Source organism: Cygnus atratus, chromosome 8, assembly GCF_013377495.2.
Source record: "Cygnus atratus isolate AKBS03 ecotype Queensland, Australia chromosome 8, CAtr_DNAZoo_HiC_assembly, whole genome shotgun sequence".
In the NCBI taxonomy this organism is placed as follows: Eukaryota; Metazoa; Chordata; class Aves; order Anseriformes; family Anatidae; genus Cygnus; species Cygnus atratus.
The window spans coordinates 11,462,891-11,483,841 of NC_066369.1; the positions used below are offsets into that span (position 1 = coordinate 11,462,891).

The 20,951-nt window shown below is 42.7% G+C and overlaps 1 protein-coding gene across 1 annotated transcript; it reads right to left on the reverse strand.

The window, feature by feature from the left end:
• Window positions 1-216: 216 nt before the first annotated feature.
• AXDND1 (axonemal dynein light chain domain containing 1) lies at window positions 217-20,394 on the reverse strand. The gene is made up of 18 exons (XM_050712347.1): window positions 20,298-20,394; window positions 19,606-19,787; window positions 17,855-17,940; window positions 16,423-16,510; window positions 15,552-15,673; window positions 14,881-15,021; window positions 14,355-14,459; window positions 13,581-13,701; window positions 12,106-12,269; window positions 10,517-10,580; window positions 9,826-10,060; window positions 7,167-7,380; window positions 6,447-6,540; window positions 5,542-5,750; window positions 4,863-4,959; window positions 2,563-2,694; window positions 1,263-1,354; window positions 217-382 (listed from the first exon to the last, which is right to left on the reverse strand). Exons 1-18 carry the CDS (start codon window positions 20,392-20,394, stop codon window positions 217-219), a joined length of 2,409 nt encoding a protein of 802 aa, XP_050568304.1.
• Window positions 20,395-20,951: the final 557 nt, after the last annotated feature.

Genomic DNA, 20,951 nt, shown 5'->3' on the forward strand with positions numbered 1-20,951 from the left:
AACCAAATGACTTTCAAAAACAGATGGAGTTCAGCAGTTTTTTCTGCCCCAATCTGGAATTATGGTAAAAGCCTCCTTGCTTGGCCTCTGCCAATGAGTCTAGACAAAACCCTAGGAACTGTGCAGGAGGAAAGGGGCCTGCACTAAATGGGACACATGAACAAGGTACCCTCAAAGATTGCTTCCCTCTCTGAGTCCAGGAGAGGGTCCAGAACACTAATTATCCTGACCTTGTCCTTCTTTGGGTGTAGCTTCAGGGACAACTTTCCCCTTTTTCTCCAGCTCTCTCTCTAGCTCCTGGATTTTCTCCAGAGCTTCTCCCAGCTTCTTCTCAAAACCTTCAGCTCTCTCCTCTGCATTCTGAGCACGGATCTCTGTTTCTCTGAATCAAAGAAGCAAAGATAATGCTGAAATCTAAGCAGGTACTGGCAGGATATGTAAAAGAGATTTATAAATCTGAAGCGTTCCGTAGGATTGAATGACTCTATAAAACACCTTTATGGTTTCAGAGAAGGGCATTGTTAAAAGATCTATAAGAGGCAGGGACTTCATGGCACAGCTATGTAAACCCTGCAAAGTGAATTCATCTTAAAACTCTGTTTGCTAGCAAAGGGTGAGATACTGATCTTCACTGTGCAAGGATAAATACAGAACACAGCCAATTCTATTAGCCAGGCTAATGGAGCAGGGTTGCCCCAGATGATGCAAATGCACAGAGGAAACAAGCAGGGGTTGTAATGCACAGTGCCCAGGCCTGCTTGAGCATGGAAGAAGTCATCTGCAAGCACAAACCTTGCGGAGCCACTTGGGTGCCTCTTCATTGTGTTTCCCCACACTTAGGCACAACATTACGTGGCTGTACGTAACAAGCTTCTGGGCACTAGCAGGCACTGGAGGCACTCAACTGCATTCACATAGCATCCTACCAGTGCTAACAGGACCCAAACTATTAAGAAGTCTTGCAAAAAACAAAACAAAACAAAACAACATTATCACGAGTACCTCTGCAATGTACCTCATGAGTACAAAAAGCAAAAAATCTGCACACGTATGGACAGCTGACAGCAGCTCTGGTCCCAGAGTAAAATGGGTCACATCTTTAGCTAACATAAATCACAACCAATCTCCCAAGACAATCAGTAGGGAAGGAAACCCAGAATTAAGCTAACAGAGATGGGTGAAGCAGAACTTTACAAGAAAGCAAAACAGCCTGGGGTGAAACCTTGCTCTGCTCATGCCTCCAGCATAGGAGGAGTACTCACAGGAGCTGCACTTGCAGGTGTTCCAGCATGGCAAGGGCTTCAAACTCTTTCTGAGAAAAGGGAGTTGACGACTTGCTGGCAGTCATCTCCCTCTGGTTGGGAAGAAGAAAATCTTCCATAAGTAAATGTGCCTGATTTGGTGCTGGTCTCAGTACATGGTCACAACACAGACAAGAGCTCAGTTTCAGCAAGGCATGTAAAAACAGAGGCTGGTTCAAGCATTTTGCTTTGAATTGATCTGATCATATCTTGGCATTAAAAATAAAGTAAAATCATTTTCTGACTTAGACATGAATATCTCACTGGCCTATATTCTTGTGTTGACCACACATTCACTGGGTTACAGAGGTTGGAGATGGCTGTAGCCTGACTAGGAGCGAAGAAATTAAAAAAACAGTGTTCAGAGAAGAGAAAGGGGCAGCTCCTCAAAGAGTCCAACAGGCATAAGTTAGCTTTCTTCATCTGAAGAAAAGAACCATAGCTTCTCTGGAAAAGTAACTGTTGAAAGGCTCCTACTCTAAACTTTGGAAGATAACTGCAATTTCCAGAGATTTATTTTTGGAAACAAACGAAAATCCACAGGCACACTCCTGAGTCTCCCACTATCACTTGGCACTGGCTGCCCACCTCTAAAGCATGAAAGGCAAGGCACGCCCAGCAACACCGCATGCTGAAGGGGTAGGACTGGCCAGCGACAGTTTGCTAAAGATCCATAGTTTGCGTACATCGAGGCTCTGCTCTGGATGTCTGACTGGCCAGCATGACTGGACAAGGCAGGCCCTATGATTCTGAGGAGCTCCTTTACTGACAGAGGCCTTTAGCCTGGAGCCCTCTTCCAAAGAGTACTGTCCCAAAGAAAAGTGGAGAAATCAGGGACCCAGGATGCACAGCTGGCCAAAAGCAACTTGAACTTCTTGGTTCCCTGTTGCTATGGAAGCTCTCTGAATCCCTCCTCCTACGTGTATCCAGCACCAAATCATTTTCACCATCCCAGGAAATGCTGCCAGGACTCACCCAGTCTCTGCTGGTAGTCCTGGTACAGACTACACACATCCTGTTACTGGTCCTGAGTCCGTGGTACAGGGCAGTAACGCGTGGCTCAGGTGGATAAACTGAGGCAGCAATAGCTGTGCTAATGAATATTTTATAGTGGCAAGAAGAGAGGAATGAGAGAACACCAGCACCTTGCACTGCCCCAGCAGGTCTGACAACGAGCGTTACAGTGCCTGACAACAGCTAAAACCCAGCTCCAGAGTTCTGCCATACATGCTAAAGCCCTCAGTGTAGCAGAGACTCCTACCCCTGTGACAGAAATGATGTCTGACTTCAGGGACTTCAGGTGGATGTTGGAGTCGTGTCCTACATATCTGATCATGTCTGCAGTAGCTTCACCACCTTCACTCAGATCATCTGCACCAGCACTGGGCTGCTGCTAAGAAAGAAAATGAACAAGAAGTAGGAGAAATAACACTAGCTTAGTGGCATTCAGGGCAGCTAAGAGGACATGTTTCACATGCACCAAGCAATAAAAAAAAAAAAGGCCCTGCTGGAACGTGGCATATTGCAGCTTCTAGCCACCTGTGTAAGAGCAATTTCCTCCTTTACTGTTAATGTTTCTTCCTGTGTTATGGGTTTCTTGTAGCTGTTGGCATCATCAGCTCTAAGCCCTTCTTGAGTTGAAGAAATGATCGTGTCCTTAAGCTTAAGCTTCAGTTGCAATTCCTGTAAGGCACCGTAAGGACTGGGTTAGTAATGCTTCCTTTGTCCATCCAAGTAACCTAGGCAAAGCTAACCAGTCTCTGACTTTCACTTGTACACATTTAGACCTAGACTTCAGCCACCTAGGAGGTCCTCAGTATGAATATATTTTAAATCACAAATGAATATGTTAATTACTGAACATTTCATAAGCAGGACCCACTGCGGCATTCCTGCTTTGTACAGGCCATGGCACTGCCTGGGGGTCGACTTCAGAGCTGCTGCAAACAATTTGTTCAAGACAATAGATCTAAAGCCATTTTCTCATCATCAGAATTTCAGCTGTTACGTATGAAATTAGACCACCGTAAAACCCATCTAGTTGTCACAGGCAGTGTCAGGCATCCATCTAGCCACATAAGGAATTAACTAGAAGTTCGGCCTGACCTGGGCAAACCAACCACAAGGATTCCAGCCAAAGTTCACACCGAGGGATGAAGCAAAAGCTAGCAAGCACCATGGTGAACTGATCCACCAGTGGGTGATAGCTTCTAGCTTCAGTGAAGCTCCAGCTTTGCCTCAGGCCTACCCTCACAAGACACACTGTGACTTTTAACCAGTTTACAGTCATAACTCTTCATATCTCTAACCACAGCTTTGAGTGCATGGAGATCTCCATGCTAAACCTTCCCTCAAACAGAACTGTAGCTCCTTCTTTAAGAAGTTTTGAAGCTGATCTTCATTCAAACTGGTTCAATCTAGAGCAGCAAATGCAGTCTATATGTACCTCTGATCCAAAGAGGTTTCTCAGTTCTTCTAAATCCAGAAAAGAGACAGGAGTGCCTTTGATCTCTGAAAGGAGAAGGCTGCACACTTGAATCCAATTACAGCACTCAGTCTGAGAAGACATAACAGAAAAGAGGGATTGCTGAGCAAGAAAAATAGCTGTAATCATACTCATTCAGAAAGTTAAGTAATTCCATCTTTCTGTATTTGTCTGTTCCAGGGACATACCTGGAACCTTCCATCCACATCCTACAAAGGAAATGGAAGATGCATTTCTCCAAGCTTTCAGACGTGGCATCTATCACTGGCTAATCACTCACATCAACTAATTGCTTCAACAAGCTCCACCTTGAGCCAGTGTAAGAATGTCTGTCAGGCCACTGACGGGCAGAAATGAGTGCAAATCCCAAGGCTACTTTTTCACTCACTAAGCTAACACAAAACAGAAGCACAAGCATTTTCAGTCTCTGCAGAGAAGCTTCTTAAGTTCCTGGGAGCCATACCATTTGTCCTCTGCTCAAGGCAGCCTTGGGCTTCAGGAAAGGTCGACCTCTCGTGCTCCTGAAGTGCAGGCAAAGCTCAGCTAAACAGCTGAGGTCACACTGGTAGTAATTACTGGAGGAAGAAATATAAGTTATCATGCTCCCCCAGCTGCTTCAAATGAAGATGCTGCCATCAACATATACTTTGAGTAAGAGCTTTATCAGCAAGTGTAAAATAAGGAGGCAGAAGGTAGGCTATCTGACTTCAAAATACTTCAACTAATTATGTATAGAGATATGTTGCACCACACACTTTCAGGAACTCCAAAGCACTGCTCAAGTCTAGATGTACACAGCTCTGACAAGCTTAAAACCAGAGGTGAATCTACTGCCACTCATATGGAATAAATCTAGTAGGAGAGCCTGAAACAGGGTAAGGAAAATATTAAAACTGAACATGGTTTATCTGCTTTCCAGTACTGTGGGAAATTTGAGGGACCAGGGTAATCCACTGGAGTAGCAGGAGTCTTCCTCCTTCTTGAAACCCTCACATATATTTTTCTCTACCTTTCACAAAGTAAATGTGGTCTCATCTACTCCAAACCAAGAGAGTTGGAAGTGGTCACCTTTTTACCTTGATCTTATTCAGCTCCTCCAGCTCAAAATCAGCTTCTAAATCCATCTCTGACCGTTTCTTTCGAACAATTGCACTGACAATCTCACGGCAGGAGCTGCAAAGAGGGAGAATGTCATCAACCCTGCAAGAGTGCCTTCAAATGCTTTATTCCTTTCAATCAGCATCCTGTTGCTGTCTGCAAGATGTATGAGCTATCTCTAGAGTTCTGCACTAGAGAAGTCTCCAGAAGAGCAATCCTCACCTGTCCCACTCACACAACGACCTCCCCAGTCAGCTTATCTGTGCCTGTGCTGTACTAACCCATGGTGAATGTGTGAGCACAGATGCCGAATAAGGTGCAGGCTTTGGTCCAGGTGACATGGACTCAGACTCACCGCCTGTACTGCTTCGCATCCTCCAGAGGTCATGTTCAGAAATGTAGGCAGAGCCCACACAATCACAGATGCCAGCATGTTTTATGGCAGCATTTGGTATAAAGCAGACACTGCCATTCTCTTTCAATGTACCTGTATTATTAGGTTCCCACCAAATTCCAGTAAGACCCATTTAGGATTTGGGAAATGATCTAAGGAAAACCGTATTGGTGGGATCTATTGCCCTGAGGAATCTCTCTGCACACTACACATTTTTTCTCAATAAAACCCCCTTAGACTAAACTGAAAACCTCTATTCATACCTGACTATAGAACCAGACAGCCTGCACATCTTGGCAACCAGCTCTTTAGCTTCATCCTGTAGTTTATGAGCACTCAGAAGCCTGAGCTCCTTGTCCATCTCAGTCTCTGACTCCTGCTGCTGGGGACACTCACAGAACAAGCGGTCTGCTGTCACATGTCGCAGCAAATTCACCAGCCACAGGGTCTGGTTTCTGTGCAGTTCAGTCACCTGCACAAAACAGCGGAGCAAATCTAAGCCAGTAATAAATGACTGGTCTTGCCACGTAGTATGAAGTCAGTGCGTTTCACATACGTCAATGTCCTGCCTAATTCAATTTGCAAACTGACCTAATGACAGAAATATTTACCTTCACCATCTTTTTTCTTCTATATTCATTCCTATTACCAACACAGCTTTTCCTACCGTAGATCTATCCTTCTGCAAGTTTTTGTTTAGCCTCATGAGGTTTTTTTTTTTTTATCAGCCATGTGGCACTCTTGCTTGTCCAGAATTCAGCAACAAACTGAAAATCTCACATCACACTTCAATAACATTCAAAAAAATGCATAGCGAGAGCCTCCTGCTCTACAATCCCGAGAGAAAAGAAAAACAAACAAACACAGAACTAGCAGCCAAAACAGCTCTCTCACAAGGAAATATCAACATTATTCCAAAGGAAATTCTTGCTAAAGATTAGCACAATGACATTGTGTTCATGCACTGTTTTGAGACCTTGTAGCTATTTTTAGAGGAGTATTGCTATGCTTCCCTGGCTGGAAGACATAAGCCAGAACTCAAGCAGGAAAGAAGGCATCAGAGGAGAAACAAGCATTCCTCACAACTGTGCTCTGGCCAGATGAAAATTAAAAGAAAGAGCAAAGACAAGATACAGTGCTCTTCTAGCAGTATCAAACTTCCACTTACTTCTTCATTAAGATGCATGATACTCTTCTCAACCTCATTATTCATGGACAGAATCCATTGCTGAATCATCTTAAAAAATTCTCTAGGTACCACCCTGAAACAACAACAATAGCAAAAAATAATCCAGAGACAAAGTGACATCTAATGCACCAGACCCAAGGATCTCCTGTCTCAAAGATACCTTTTGCTTCCCAGCTCAAGGAGAACAACGTTTAGTACACCATATACTGGGAACGCGATACAGGCAGATATGTTAATTTGTTTGTGGATGAGCTTGTCATTTGCAGATAATCTCTAACATATATGTTATGCATGTGCTCTGAAAATACTTTATTTCCTGATGATATTTACCAAAGAGAATGGAGCACTACAAGGAAGAGTATGCCCCCACAAACCTGCCTGTAAATGAATCACATATTGTGTTTTTTTCAAATGTTAAGATTTCCAAAGCAGGTGGCAGTTTTGAGAAAGACAGTGGCGTTCCAGGAGCGATATTGAAGCCACCAAATGTCTCTCTCAGATCTTGCCAAATCAAAGCAAATGGCCAAATGAAGGCAAATGAAAGACAGTCACCAATCATTTTAACACTTCAGCTGATCACATTTATCCCACTGCCAGTTTCCTGTGCCAGGATCCTCACAAAATAACATTTCTCTTTTCTTATGAATGTAGTTTAATGTACAGGGCCAGCCCAGACACAATTAACACCCCCGTCCTTACGGGAGATGTAGTTCCATATCATTCCTAGCTTCATGCAACTGGCCAGAGCCTATAAAGCTCATCACTGCATCCACCTGGGCCAACCATGAAGGAATCCTGTGATAAAATGCCTGCAGCTCAGCTTTGTGCATGCCAGAACCTTTCTTCAGCTTTTGCACCTTAAATAACCAATCTTCCATACTTCTCACCAAGGCTGTCAAAAACATAGTTGTGCCTGGAGGGGAAGAAAATATGAACCTTTAATTACATTCTTTCAGCCAACAAAAACAAAGCTCAATTCAAAGTCCTTTGCCAAGAGGGACGAACAGCCTATGTGGGAACTGGCTACGCTTAGTACTAAGAATGAACTGTTTAGTAAGCACTGAATTAAAAGCAAGCTGAAAGAAAATGGGCTTGATTTGGAGCCCTGACTTTTCTTCTTGTCTTGGCAGATTTGGCTCCCTTACTACAAAAATAAATGTGATGACTTAATAGAACTCTTTAAAAAAAAAAAAAAGCTCTGCAGTTACAACCCCATTCTTCAAAAGTAATACAATGTACACAGATATGTAAAATGCCTGGATAAGGTAGTAAATTACTTGTTCATTCACTCAGCAAGCATATGCTGATGGATATTCTCTGTTTGTTGGGAGTATGCTTAAAATGTAACAATAGCTGCTCTTGATGTCCAATGTTTAAGCCTTCTTTAAATCCTGCTAAAGTCCTGGCCTCCATGACGTCTTGTTGCAAAGATGACATGTTACACACATAGAGGTGGATTACAATTTTTGTAATATTTTAATGAACCAGTTTCCCTACTGTACTGCAGTGTTGGGATGTTCAGACTAGTAAGAGAGGGAAGAGGTTACCCTCCACTTGGTGAAGCCTTTCAGAGTGCACTATAGGAGCCCCACAACCAGAAATGAGACAGGCTTGCTTTGGGAAGATTTCATGATTGCATTGATCTTTTAAGCTTAATCATCTCCAGCAAAAGAGAGGACCTAATTGGATCTCCGTGGAGATGTCACTCTAATCCCAGCTGCCAAGTTCAGAGTCAAAAACTCTTATCTTCCACAAAAGGTACAGCTTTGAGGAGTGATCAGGGAAGAATCATTAAAAGCAAAGACCTTAAGCCAAACCTTATACATTTTATATAAGTCCTTTCATATCTCCTGTCTAAAACAATCTCCTATCTCATTGCTTGATCTGCATCTCTAATCCTTGTCATCAAATACCAAACTATTTGTATTTCTGTCACGTGCTGCTTGACATCAGGTAGTCAGATCTTAGCAAATACTAAATACTTCAGGTAAATGAGTACCATTGCCTTACACAACAAAATTACGATGTTCTCAGTACTGTCTCTTACCTTTTCTTTATAACCTCTTTATTTTTACTTTTTTTTTTTTTTTACTGCAGCTGCAATGTGAAGGGAAGGGATACCTTGTCTCTTCTACTGAGCAGCCATGAAATTAAAGCGCAGAAATTACTCCAAGCAATTCAAAATATACTGCCTTGTACGGAGTAACAGAATAACTTTATTGTGGTCCAGTTCCCAAAGCCTTTGTTAAAATAATCTAACACCCCCCACTCAACCACCCACCCTTTTTCTGGACTTTATTGATGGAAGCAATTTTGTATCAGCTGTCTGCACTGTGCTGCCTAGCCTTTTGTCCAGATCATTACTAACTATCAAGGCTTCTGACAATCTGCTGTTAACTTTTTGCCTTGTTGGTATCTGGCCAATTATGTCCCTGTTTCTTCTCCTTTCTCTCACTTTCTAATGAGAACTACTGGGAGTATTTACTTCCTGTAGCTGTCTTTTAGGTTGGACAGACTTATCATTTTATCTCAGCTCCTTTAGTAGGCTGAAATATAACATGCAGCATAAGATCATGTAGTAAAAAGCACAGGGTAACCTTGAGTGAAAGAATAAGGTGGCAGTACAAGAAGTAGCTTAGCAAACATGAGCAGCAGTCCTAGACAGCACATGTTCAGTTTAGTTTTTGTCTGCTAAAAGGAAATAAGATGATTTAAAAACATCAGAGAGAAAACGATTTTGAAATCGGAAATGCCTTTGAGAGGCAAAGGTTGAGAAGGTTAGTTGCAAATTACCTAACAAATGTTTGTTATCTCACACAGAACATGATAACTTTATATCAGCAACAAAAACATTTATTTACATAATTTATTTACAGGATAATTCATTATCTAGATTAAGATAACTTTGTTTTAGTGATAAGGTAATAAAAAAAAGTATTACACTCTGAGACAGTATTATCTGGTTAATGATCTCCAAAGTAACATTTTGCTTTAAAACATAAACATGTATTCTTTACTTTTATATTTATTTTCATTTCCACACGCTATCCACATAATCACAACCTGCACACAATCCCTCTGAACTTAACGTAAAACTTACATCTTACTTGTACTGCATTTTCCTTTGATTACACTGTATTGCATTTCAAATTCCAGATATTATTTTCATATGTGATTGTGAGTCAAGTTTCTTGGAGTTTATCCCTTCAATGCTTCTGGTTACCAACACATATCTGGGGGTTAGACTTTAGCTTTGCAAAAAGCCTGTACAGATTATGTCAACTGGTCCTCTTTTTTACCTGATACTTCCCTGACATACCCAAAGAAAGCCTGAACTGCAAAAATGGTTATTTCTTACCATTATTCCCACTTATCCGTATATTGTATTGCTGGTAGAGTTCACGTGCACTTTGGTTTATTTCTCCCAGGGCAGCATGCTGTGGAGGCAATGCCCCAGTGAAGTCCTGGTGTCGATTCAGCACTGTTTGTCCTAGCTCTGTCCAGTGTTCCTGTAGCCTGGCAGCACTCCTGAGACTTTCTGTCTTTGCTAGGTACACCCCTCCTCCATACTGCTGTACGTCTTCCTTCAGCATCTAAAAGAAAAGCAGCAAGCTTATTGTGTCTCCAAAAGTTGGACCACCCCTCGGCTGTAATAGAAAGGTGGTGGAAATCAGGTAAGAGGATTATGAGGAATCCATGAGCATAAAGATGCCACAGTGAGTAAACAGCACAATAAGTTGACAACTGAGTCCATGAGGGTGACAATGGTGAGTGCTTCTACAGGTTAATATCATTTATCAGTCACCAGAGCTGTCAGTCAGTGCTCAAACATGTGACCAACTCTAATGCACTTTCTGAGCTTTGGCATTGGTCACTTACAACTTTTCGTGTGCAGACTCTTAATTGAAGCTTCAGCACAAAAATACTAAGCAGATGTGTTTTTATTCACCTTTGTGACAGGCGTAGACACTGACTGTGGCTCAGCTAACAAGTGGTAATTTGCTGATCAAATACCACTCAATAATATGTTCAAGCCCCAGAAATCTTACGTTTATCAAGATCTTCATATCTGGTATGATTTCATCCAATAGCTCTTCATTCATCTGAGAGGAACTAAGCAGAGAGAAAGAAGGGATGAGATTTGAGAGAAAAAAACCTCCTTCAGTAGTCTATGTAAAACCAAGAGACAAGAGACATATTGTATATGCACTGAATATGTGATACAAACTGTAACTTGAACAAAAGTAGAAAACAACAGGCCCTACTCAGCAGTGATTTTTGTTCTCTGACTCAACATAATGCCAACACTGGATGGCAGTTAAGAAAATTCAATTACTACCACTACGAGTGGAAATTACAGAATCGTCTAGGTTGGAAGAGACCTCCAAGATCACCTAGTCCAACCTCTGTCCTAACACTAACAAGTCCTCCAATAAACCATATCAGTAAGTTCAACATCTAAACGTCTCTTAAAGACCTCCAGGGATGGTGACTCAACCACCTCCCTGGGCAGCCCATTCCAATGCCTAACAACCCTTTCCGTAAACAAGTTCTTCCTAATATCCAACCTAAACCTCCCCTGGCGCAACTTTAGCCCATTCCCCCTCGTCCTGTCACCAGGCATGTGGGAGAATAGACCAACCCCTACCTTGCTACAGCCTCCTTTAAGGTACCTATAGAGAGCGATAAGGTCACCCCTGAGCCTCCTCTTCTCCAGGCTGAACAATCCCAGCTCCCTCAGCCGCTCCTCATAAGGCTTATTCTCCAGACCCCTCACCAGCGTCGTTGCCCTTCTCTGGACTCTCTTGAGCACCTCCATGTCCTTCTTGTAGCGAGGGGCCCAAAACTGAACACAGTACTCGAGGTGCGGCCTCACCAGAGCCGAGTACAGGGGGACAATCACTTCCCTAGACCTGCTGGCCACACTGCTTCTTATACAAGCCAGGATGCTGTTGGCCTTCTTGGCCACCTGAGCACACTGCTGGCTCATATTCAGCCAGCTATCAACCAGTACTCCCAGGTCCTTCTCTGCCAGGCAGCTTTCCAGCCACTCATCTCCCAGCTATATAAAATGATTTCTTTTGTTAGTGCAGGTGGTGTGTGCATTTCTGCATTTTGCCCTTGCATTTATCCTTTATTTAACATATCATGATGAACTAACAAAGAGTCTGCAATGTACACAATAACATACAAAAAGACTTTGGGTTTGGAATCTCATCTCTTAGAGTCTCGTTTTGTATGTGTACTGCTCTATTGAAGCATCAATGCATGTGCCTGCAAGTTAAAATGAACCAAACTAAACAGAACAATTCTGCCGTAGCAATGACAGCTGCAAAAAGGAAACTGGTTCATAATGGGAGGGTAAAATCCTTGCTCCACTGGAGTCAACAGCAACGTCTCCACTGAATTCAGCCACAAACCTACAGCATCACTTTGGAGTTACCATTAGGGACCTGATTATCAAAATAAATTTATTGAGCACAAAAGCGGAGCAGTGAAGGATGTGAAAATTGCAGATTGTACCAAATCTCATTGCATTTGAAAGTCAGGAAGTTAGTGCATGCTTTGTGAAACCTGCTGTCACCAGGCTAAAGTTGGGGGAATTGACTACTACTCCCTGACACTCTGGGCCTCTCACAAGTTCCTGTCACGGTACTGAAGCCACTTGTTGAGACTGCGGCACACAATTTGCAGTTTTTCCTTGCTGGACTCCTCCAAATGCTCTATTTCTGCTCCAACACGACCCAACATTTCTCTGAACTGCTCTGCCTCTTCCTGCAGATCAGCAAGGTCTCTCGTGTCCTGCAGGCATTGGGTAAGAGGATGGGAAAAGGAACTGTTGTAGTGATTGTTTTGATCTGAGTCGAAGGAATTCTCCCCTCAACGTGGCTATTTTGAGATATATCTATATATCAAAGATCTGGAAAATTTCTGTAATTCCACAGCACAGTCCTTGCAAACCCTTTTATGTAGGACTATGTTGGCTCACCCTCCCTGGTTACACAGGAGCTGAGCTCTTGACTTCTCGCAGCTTGTACGCTACACAGAGGCCATGCAGCCCCATACTTTGAGGCCAAAATTACACTAGCCTGGATCTGTTTCTGTTTTATGGAGCTGGAACAGGGATAGGGAAGAAAACCACAAAGATGGGAAAACAAAGAAAAATAAAAGTTTGTGGTAGAGTAAGAAAATATGGAGTAATGAGAAAGAAGTGGAAGGAGAGAGAACTAAATCAAGTTTTAGTACTCATTCTAAACTAGACCAAGATTTTAAAGTTCAGGTAACAGTGAAAGTACTGAATGCTTGACTGAGAACCAGCGCGTGACATACACCACATAGACAAACACTTGGGAGAGGTACCCATCACAAGACACATCCCTACCTTTGAGGCCAACAGGACTATGAAATGCTTGAGAACTTTGGTAAGTGTCTTCCCACTAACATCGAGCCTGCGAACCAATGTGAGCTGGTTTCTATCTATTATCTGAAAGAAATATTATTATTTGCACTGTTGTCTTCTGAGAGGAGGGACATCTGATAGTAACACAGGACCTTTACCATCAATGACATGCGGCTCAAGCAGTTGAAGCCACTACCTTAGCAATAAAATTCTTATTCCCCAGACAGACACAGAAGGTCTAACAGATTTTAAACTTGAACAGGGAAAAGTAGAAGGTAACAAGCAAGGGACATACATGAGCAAGGAAATGGAATTAACCAAGAATGCTGTTTTGTGAAGATGTTTAAGGAATCTGGCTAAAATATTCCAAGTTATGGGGAAATACAAAACTTTTTAGTCAAGCCTACCACTGAATGGAAATATTCACAGAATTTCTTCCTGCACAGAACCTGTAGGTCTGTACTAAAAATGCTGTGTGATTCGTCTGGTTCCCATTAAATAAATAAATAACAAAACAAAAACAACAAGAATAAACACCTTCATGAAATACAACAGACATCAGTAAATGATGGGAGGGCAGGTATGAGGTGTGTTAGTACCCAATAGCGTTTAATAAATAAAAATGTTTCCTTGGGATGAAGTTTGCTCTTGGAACAAGACTGCCTGCTATGACGGTTTATACCTTCAGTGTACCACTGACCTCCTGCACCTACCTTCAGAGCCAGGTCATATGCAGCTGAGCTCCAGATGTCTCTCTCTTGAGCTACCAGCAGAACCTGGTCCTCCAGTCTTCTCCTCTGTAACTCATACAACTCCCGATACTGTTCCAAAAGGCTAGAAGAGAAAGACAATGAAGTATGTGCACACATTTCTTATCCATATTTATGGTCTTTCTCGCAATTCCTAATGCTTAAGACTTTTCATCCCCCTCATTCACCTCCCACACATCCTGTAAATTCACAATTCCTTTACCCTGAGCCCCTACAACACCTTTCCATTGGTATTTCCATTACGAGTTTCCAATCAGTATATATACAAATCTCTTGGGCGCAGACAAGCTGTTTTCTTCATGACATAAGGTTCCTGTAAGTGAATCTCTGTGCCTGAGCACTCAACACAACTTGATACCAACCATCTAAATCCTCAATTTCTTAGGTATCTGAAGACGTCCACAGACCTCTTACAAGTTCAGAGCTGCAGGCTCTGTTGACTCTGAAGAGCTTACCAACTGTGAATGTGGGGTGAAGGGAATGTCAGCACCTGAGCAACAAATGCTCAGGTGCAACTTTTATGACTTATAAATAGAAATATTTTCAACAGCTTTGGGAAATTTAGAATTCATAAGAAAACAACTGCATTTGTCACAAACAGCCAAGCTCTCTTCCCTAGAAGGAAATCAATCCTTCCATCTTCTTCCCAACAACCCTGCTAGAATGATACCAGCACACTGCAGAAATCTCCCAGCCTCAACTTTGAAAGCAACTTACTTTGCATTCGCCTCAGCCTCCTGCATGGCTGCAGCTAGCTCCTCTTGAGCTTTTTCTGCTTCTCTGGTCACCTTGCGGTCATGTTCTCGTACCTCATACAGCTCACTGAAACAGCAGGGAACAGTCTTAATGCAACTTAGCCCAGCCCAAAGGTTTGGGCAAACACAGACTGGTCTGTTCAGCATACAGTAGCATCTCACTGCAGAGGTGAAAGGCATCTTGAAGATATCTTCTTCCTGTGTGCACAGATTACTCCTACAACCCCTTTCTGCACAACGTGCTAAGGAAAGGAGTTGGCTTTGCCCTTTTTCTGTGCTCCCCTGCTGCACAATCAGCAGTAAAGGGGTAGACAAAGAATGTGAGAAGGCTGAAGTGCAGTCTCTGTAGCTCTGATTCAAATCAGAAAAATTTCTTTCTCCTATGGAAGAGAGATTAGAAAACTGAAAAAAACAAAACAAAACAAAAAAACCAATATGCTAAGCCTAGTACATTGAAATAATTGTTTAGGATCAGGCAGGATTCAGACCTGGTCAGCTGTTCAACAGACTCCTTAAAATAGAGTAGTTCCTTTGTAATATGTCTGTCAAGCAACTGCTGTGCCATCATTTTTTTGTAGAGAGTCTTCATCTGTTGAGGAATCCGCTCCAGGAGATCCACATACCTCTGCCTGCAGTAAAAAGAGAGTAAAAAAGGAAATTACCTGAAAGTGCAGATCTCTCTTACCCCATCTGAAGACCATTTCCTTTCACTGCAATGGAAGCTATCAAGAGGGCAATCTTTTCATCATTTGGATGTAGAATTTTAAACACTTTGGAACAATTTATTTGCCAATGCTGATCTGAGTGTGAGGTGAAAAAAAAAAACATGGGAACCTCAATTGTGAGAGAAGTTCCAGCTATTCTATGTATGCAAACTTCCATTAAATGTCACACCAATAAGGTGTCCACACTGTCAAGTGTTGTGGAACTGCAGCAGAGTTCAAGCTCCCAGTTACATAACAGAGGCTCATTAGCCCTGGGTGTTAATTAGGCAGGACAATCCTATTTCACTCCTGGCATCGGACCCCGAGCCAATTACATTGTGTCAGGCTGGCTTTGTTGGGCAATGACATTAGGAAAGACCTGCAATAGCTAATGCTGCTCCTGAGAGGATACTGCCATAAATCGAGAGGGGGATTAAGGGTGCTTGGCTAATGACCTGAGCTTAGAAAGCAGATGTCCTCTCTCCACGCAGTCCACGCTGACCTGCCGAATCAGCTCATGGAAAACTATGTTGTAAATGTTCTGTTCCGCCTTCAGTAGCTCCAGCACGTTGTGCAGCTGGCAAAACATTCAAGAAAAATCACAGCTTTGCAGAACCTGGCAAATGTACTCTTTCAACAACAGAGAGTGGCACAGATCACTCATTTCTTCTGAATCTAGTTTCCCTTGGAGGACAAAACACTGTTGAAGAGGTAAAGGGGAGGTCATCCTGCATCATCCTGCATGCATTCACAGGTTCATTTTCAGATGTGTTATGCACTATCCTGACTACCCTCCTATCAACATCCATGGGAGCTTTCCTGCTAATTCCAGCTGGAGTTCTTCCTGAGGCAATGCTCTATGTTTTTCAGAAATCATGCTTCATCCATTTATACCTTCCCCTTTACTGTACAAGAATAACAGAGAATAAACCCAAGCAAGGTACGGAAGCTTTTTTGACATCTTCTCTTAGGCATATGAATGTTTCCAGAGGCCCATCTTTTTTTACCACAGCAGCCTATCTCCTAATGAGCAGATGAGACTGCTGTTTTTCCTCCATAGTAATGCCAGATGCATCCCTTTCTGGCATTTTTGCCAGAAATGCAACTTCCTGCACCAGAAAGCTAACTGTTCTTCATGGATCAGATAAAGATGAACAGAAGCTGAAGAGGGGAATCCCCAGTTGTGACAGGACATACAGACAGATGGCTTGGGCAGAAACTAACTGCGGGAAGGCACCCTAAGCACAGCAGAGGTAAACACTGGGGAAAACACGATATTATTTTTCTGGGTACAAGTGAGTTATCCACCTGTGAAGGTCCTGTTACTCTGATTAGCTCATCTACTCCCGCTTTTTCCAACATGTTGTCCATTGCCTCCATCAGCTGGATGACTTCTAACCTCCCAGCAGGTTTCCTGACAGAGCAGAAAGAGATGCATCATTATTCTGTATAGCATGGTATATTTTCCCAGGAAGTGAAATTCAAACAGTTTTTTGTTGTGTTTTTGTTTGTTTGTTTGTTTCCTAGTAACAACTTCATTCAGGGTGGTACTTACATGGATGGAAACAGCCATAGCTTCTTTTTATGGTCTTCAAGCAGAGTTGTGTATTTACTGAAACAAGTATAAATGTTAAAACTTTATTACAAAGCAGTCCTTCCAGTGGTAGCTAAGCAATCTCACCCTCTGCTTCAGTTTCTTTGTCCCATGCACAAACCGATCACAGTGTTAGTGGCAGAAAACTGCCTACACAATTGCTCCTTAGGAATATTCAAAGACTAAGGTAAGAATCAGACCTCCTACAGCTGTTCCCACAGGTGACAGACCAACAGGAGCTCCTCCTTCTTGCCACTAATGGCATAAATCTTCCAGGAACCTTGTCCTTTTAAGAACTCTCCCTTTTCCATAGGACTTGGTTAAAAAGTCAGCAATGGGTTTAAAAGTTACAGGCGGGGCCAGAAAATCACCACATAGCCACATCACAGCCACCCATAGATTCACCACAGGAACCACATGTCATTGGAAACTATTGAAATAATTAGATAATGTTCTATCATGTTGGCAAACAAATTGTGAGGATTTCACTCCTGATCTGGTATTTTAATCCTTGAACAATGACGAAATCTCTTTAAAATGTAGTCAGTTTTCTGAAGAGATCATGGGAAGTACTCAGTAGCCATTTTGGATAAGGTTTGGTAAATTCCATTCAAAACTTACAGCCTGAAATACTAAAGATCCCAAACAAACAAAAACCCACTAGAATGGTCAGATTTTTTAATTATTATTTATTTCTTCTGGAAAAGCTCCAGTGAGAACAAGAACTACACTGCATCCACCCAGCTTTGCTGCATAAAGCAATTCTAAAAGGTAGGTAGAAAAACAGAGTAATCAAAATCACTAAACAGGAAAAGTGGCAACTTCCAGAAGTTATTTCAAGGGATCAAACCAGACCTCAGCTTCCACATTCACGTTCAACCACAGAAAAACTCTTGAGAAGTAGTAATATTGTACAGGAAATCCTCTTTTACCCTTCTCAAAGCAGTAGAGGCAAAGAATAGTTGGCTCACATTGCTCTGGAGGGCTGACTGTAGCCATGACATTAGTGTGGGATTTGAAAACCACCCTTTTTGTGCTCTCCCCAACTGCAAGAAGTGCATTTTTTTGCAGTGCTCTCAGCCTCTCATCATTTTATCCCCTCATTCTGAACAGTGGAAGCTCCACAGCTTGGGGACAAATGCTGGTAAATCAGAAAGCACTTACTCATCGAAGTACTTCAAGGGCAAAACTCCCCTGTTCTTCACGATGTGAAATTCCTTGGGAACCAGACTATGTGCTAGGGTTGCTTGCTAGGAATAGAAATGGGAGAGCATGAAACATCGGCATTGAGGATGCACGCAAATTCCCAGTTCCTTACCAGAGAGGACACAGTTTTGGCAGCCTGGAGAGCAAAGCTCACACAGTGACTTTTCATGGTGTTTCTCCCTTTTGCACTCAGAGCACTAAAGAAATAATTTACATCTGGAAGCAGCTTAAAATAACTAATGTTGAACTGTGGGCATGATTGAGGGGCTGTGAACCAAAAGGAGGACTGATGAGCTTTAGGATCAAGGTAAAACATTACGATTGTTTTGGTACAGAAATGAAACAAAACCACAGCCCATGACAACATCAGGGAATGTATGTGAAAATTTCCTTCCTCCAACCTCGTGTTTCACGCAGAAAAACAACTGAACAGCAGCACTCACAGGACTACTTGGGACCGTACGGCTGCTCCGTCTCTGTTCCTGATGACTCTCAGAGAAAGAGCTTTTGAGAGCCATCATTTTCCTGTCTTCCTGCCAAGTCACAACATCACAAAGGTAAGAGACATCCCTGAAACAGAGGGAAAGAGCTTATTCACTGACCCAGCCTGAAGGCAACCTACCGTTCGCTTGCTATCAGCCCAAACCACATGTGAGTTTGTTCCATTTAGTCAGAGGTCAGGCTTAGAGCCACAACTCCCTCTTCTGGGACAAAAAAAAAACGATGAGATAACGTTTGTTAGGCAGATTAATCTCACGTTGCCTATCACTGGCCAAAGACTATTTCTCATGCTTGTTGCCAATGCCTTATCAGATAAGTACCCAACATCAGATAAAAGATGGTAGAAGAGCAGAACATTTTTCGATTCCTAGTGCTATTAAGCAATGCTTATTTACAAAGAAGTGTAAAGCTATTCCCTTCTAAGTCCATTAAAGCCAGAAGAGCTTCTTTTCTTAATCCCTCTGGATCACAGAGTATACACCAGTAAGTCTGGGATCCTTTGGACACATGCTTCCAAGAAGAGCTCATTTAGCAACTCTTTTTATTTATTATTCCTGAAACATCTTTCCCTTGAATGTCTCCAGACTAAACTCAGTCGGGACAGCTGGTCCATTCATCCAGCCACATCAGGCAGCACAGTCACCTGCCATGAGAAAGACCAACGGAGAGACCTATCTGCATTCCCAGCTCTAACATCTTGTCATCACCCTCAGCTCCTTATCCCTTCTTTGCTTACCTTCCAGCGCCTGTCAAGCTGACAGGGTGGTCTGTCAGGTGTCTGAACTTGCTCCGACGATTAGGATAATGCCAAAGCCGATCTGGAGTTTGCAGGCAGCCCTGCAGACAAGGCACACGTGGCTGTCACTTCTTAGCCAGAAATGTGCCAAGGAGTGGGAGAGGTCAGAGTGACTGCCTAAACAAGCTCCACGGAATTATTCCTGTCGTGGGGCTAAAGAAACCAGTATGGACAGAACAGTTGCCGCGAGGAGTTCACAGCAACACAAAGGTGCAAGCACGTTTACCATTTTGCAGGCACTGGAAGACAGCACTTTGGATCTGTATCAGATGGTGTGATCAGAAAACTGATGGGAAGGCAAGATAAGCTTGTATAACAAGGTTGGCAATGCTTTCCTTTTGCCAACATGACAAACGTGCCCCTAATAAAGAGACAATTCTGGAGAGAAAAAGCAGAAGGTGGAGACACTTACCCTGAAGCCCATTGTGTTTTTTACTGTTTGGTGGGATTTTAAGTATTCTGGACTGCTGAGAGAACTGCTTGCACAGGTCAGGGTTCGGAAAATCTCCTCTGGAACAAAACTGTACTCCAGGGAGGAAGAAACAGGCCTCATGTGGTCAAGCATCCTTGATGTGCCCCTTAACACAGGAATCGCTGGAACATAATGTCAGAACTTATTTGGTAGGTGCGCATTTATTCTGCTGGTGAAAGAGAAAGCAAACACCTTCGTAAAATACAGGACTTAGAAGAACCATGAGAAGATGCCTGCTCCCTTACCTCAAAGCAGGAACAATCCTGTCAGACACAGGCAGCTAATCCCATTTTTAGCAGCTCTTAGATCTTCGGTGAAGCCTAGAGCAGTTACCTTCAAACTACAGGAGACAGAAGCACTAGTGCGACCATGCCAAGCTATCAGGTACACAAGTGTCAAGGGATGTTGTAAACAGCTTAAGTTATCTATTTATGTAAATCCATTTCCCTTCCTGCGGATTGCTAGCAGTCAGCTTTCTGCAAAAATATTAACACCCTGAAATATCAGGGAGTGACAAAACAAAGGCTAACCTTAACACGCTCTCCCAGAAAAGCATCGTTGTTGTTGTAAGGAACCTGAAAGGACACCATCTTCCATCAGGTGTCTATCCCCGTCTCCAACCCCAGCCCTACCTGAATGGTCCTTGCTGACAGGTCCTGCGCACAAGGGACCGCTCATTTTTCTTCCATCTGCATTTGGTCCAGGAGCTGGCATTTCATTGGTGGGCATGGCGAACAGGTGCTTGTGGTTTTTTTAATGCTTAGCCAAGGAAATTTTCAGTAATGATTGATCTAGAAACGGAGTTAAACCCGCATTTATACTTCACAACACTGTTTTTTGTGTTATTAATTAAAAAAAAAAAAAAGTTGCCTGTCTGATAGCAGGTAGTTTGGTTAGGAAGAAACACCCGATGCTGTAGTTCCAGCAAGGCAATACCAAACAGGAAGCTCTCAAATGGCTCTGCCAAGGGAGGCACCAGGACAGTCCCACCTTTTATCCACTTGGACGCAAGAAAATGTATTTCATAACCAAGACTGATAGGGCATCAGCTCGATTCACAACTGCCTGTGGCTATTTTATATCCAAGTCAAATACACCTTCAGCAAATTATTTACTTTTAGCATCACAAAATGGCACTTCTCTGCACTTACTGAGACCACCAGATGAGTTCTGCTCTCTAGACACTACATCCACCATGGGAGTGCTTGCTTCTTCCATGTACAAAATGGGTTAAGAACTAACAACTGCTACTTTTACACATGTAACAACTGAGCCAGAGGCTTAAT

Coding starts and splice junctions, on each gene's coding strand:
- AXDND1 (XM_050712347.1), bottom strand. CDS start 20,394: ATGCCCACCAATGAAATGCCAGCTCCTGGACCAAATGCAGATGGAAGA. Junction 14,460..14,880: donor TCTGTTGAACAGCTGACCAG/GTCTGAATCCTG, acceptor CTGCTGTTTCAG/TGAGCTGTATGAGGTACGAG. Junction 12,270..13,580: donor CATATGACCTGGCTCTGAAG/GTAGGTGCAGGA, acceptor CAATGCCTGCAG/GACACGAGAGACCTTGCTGA.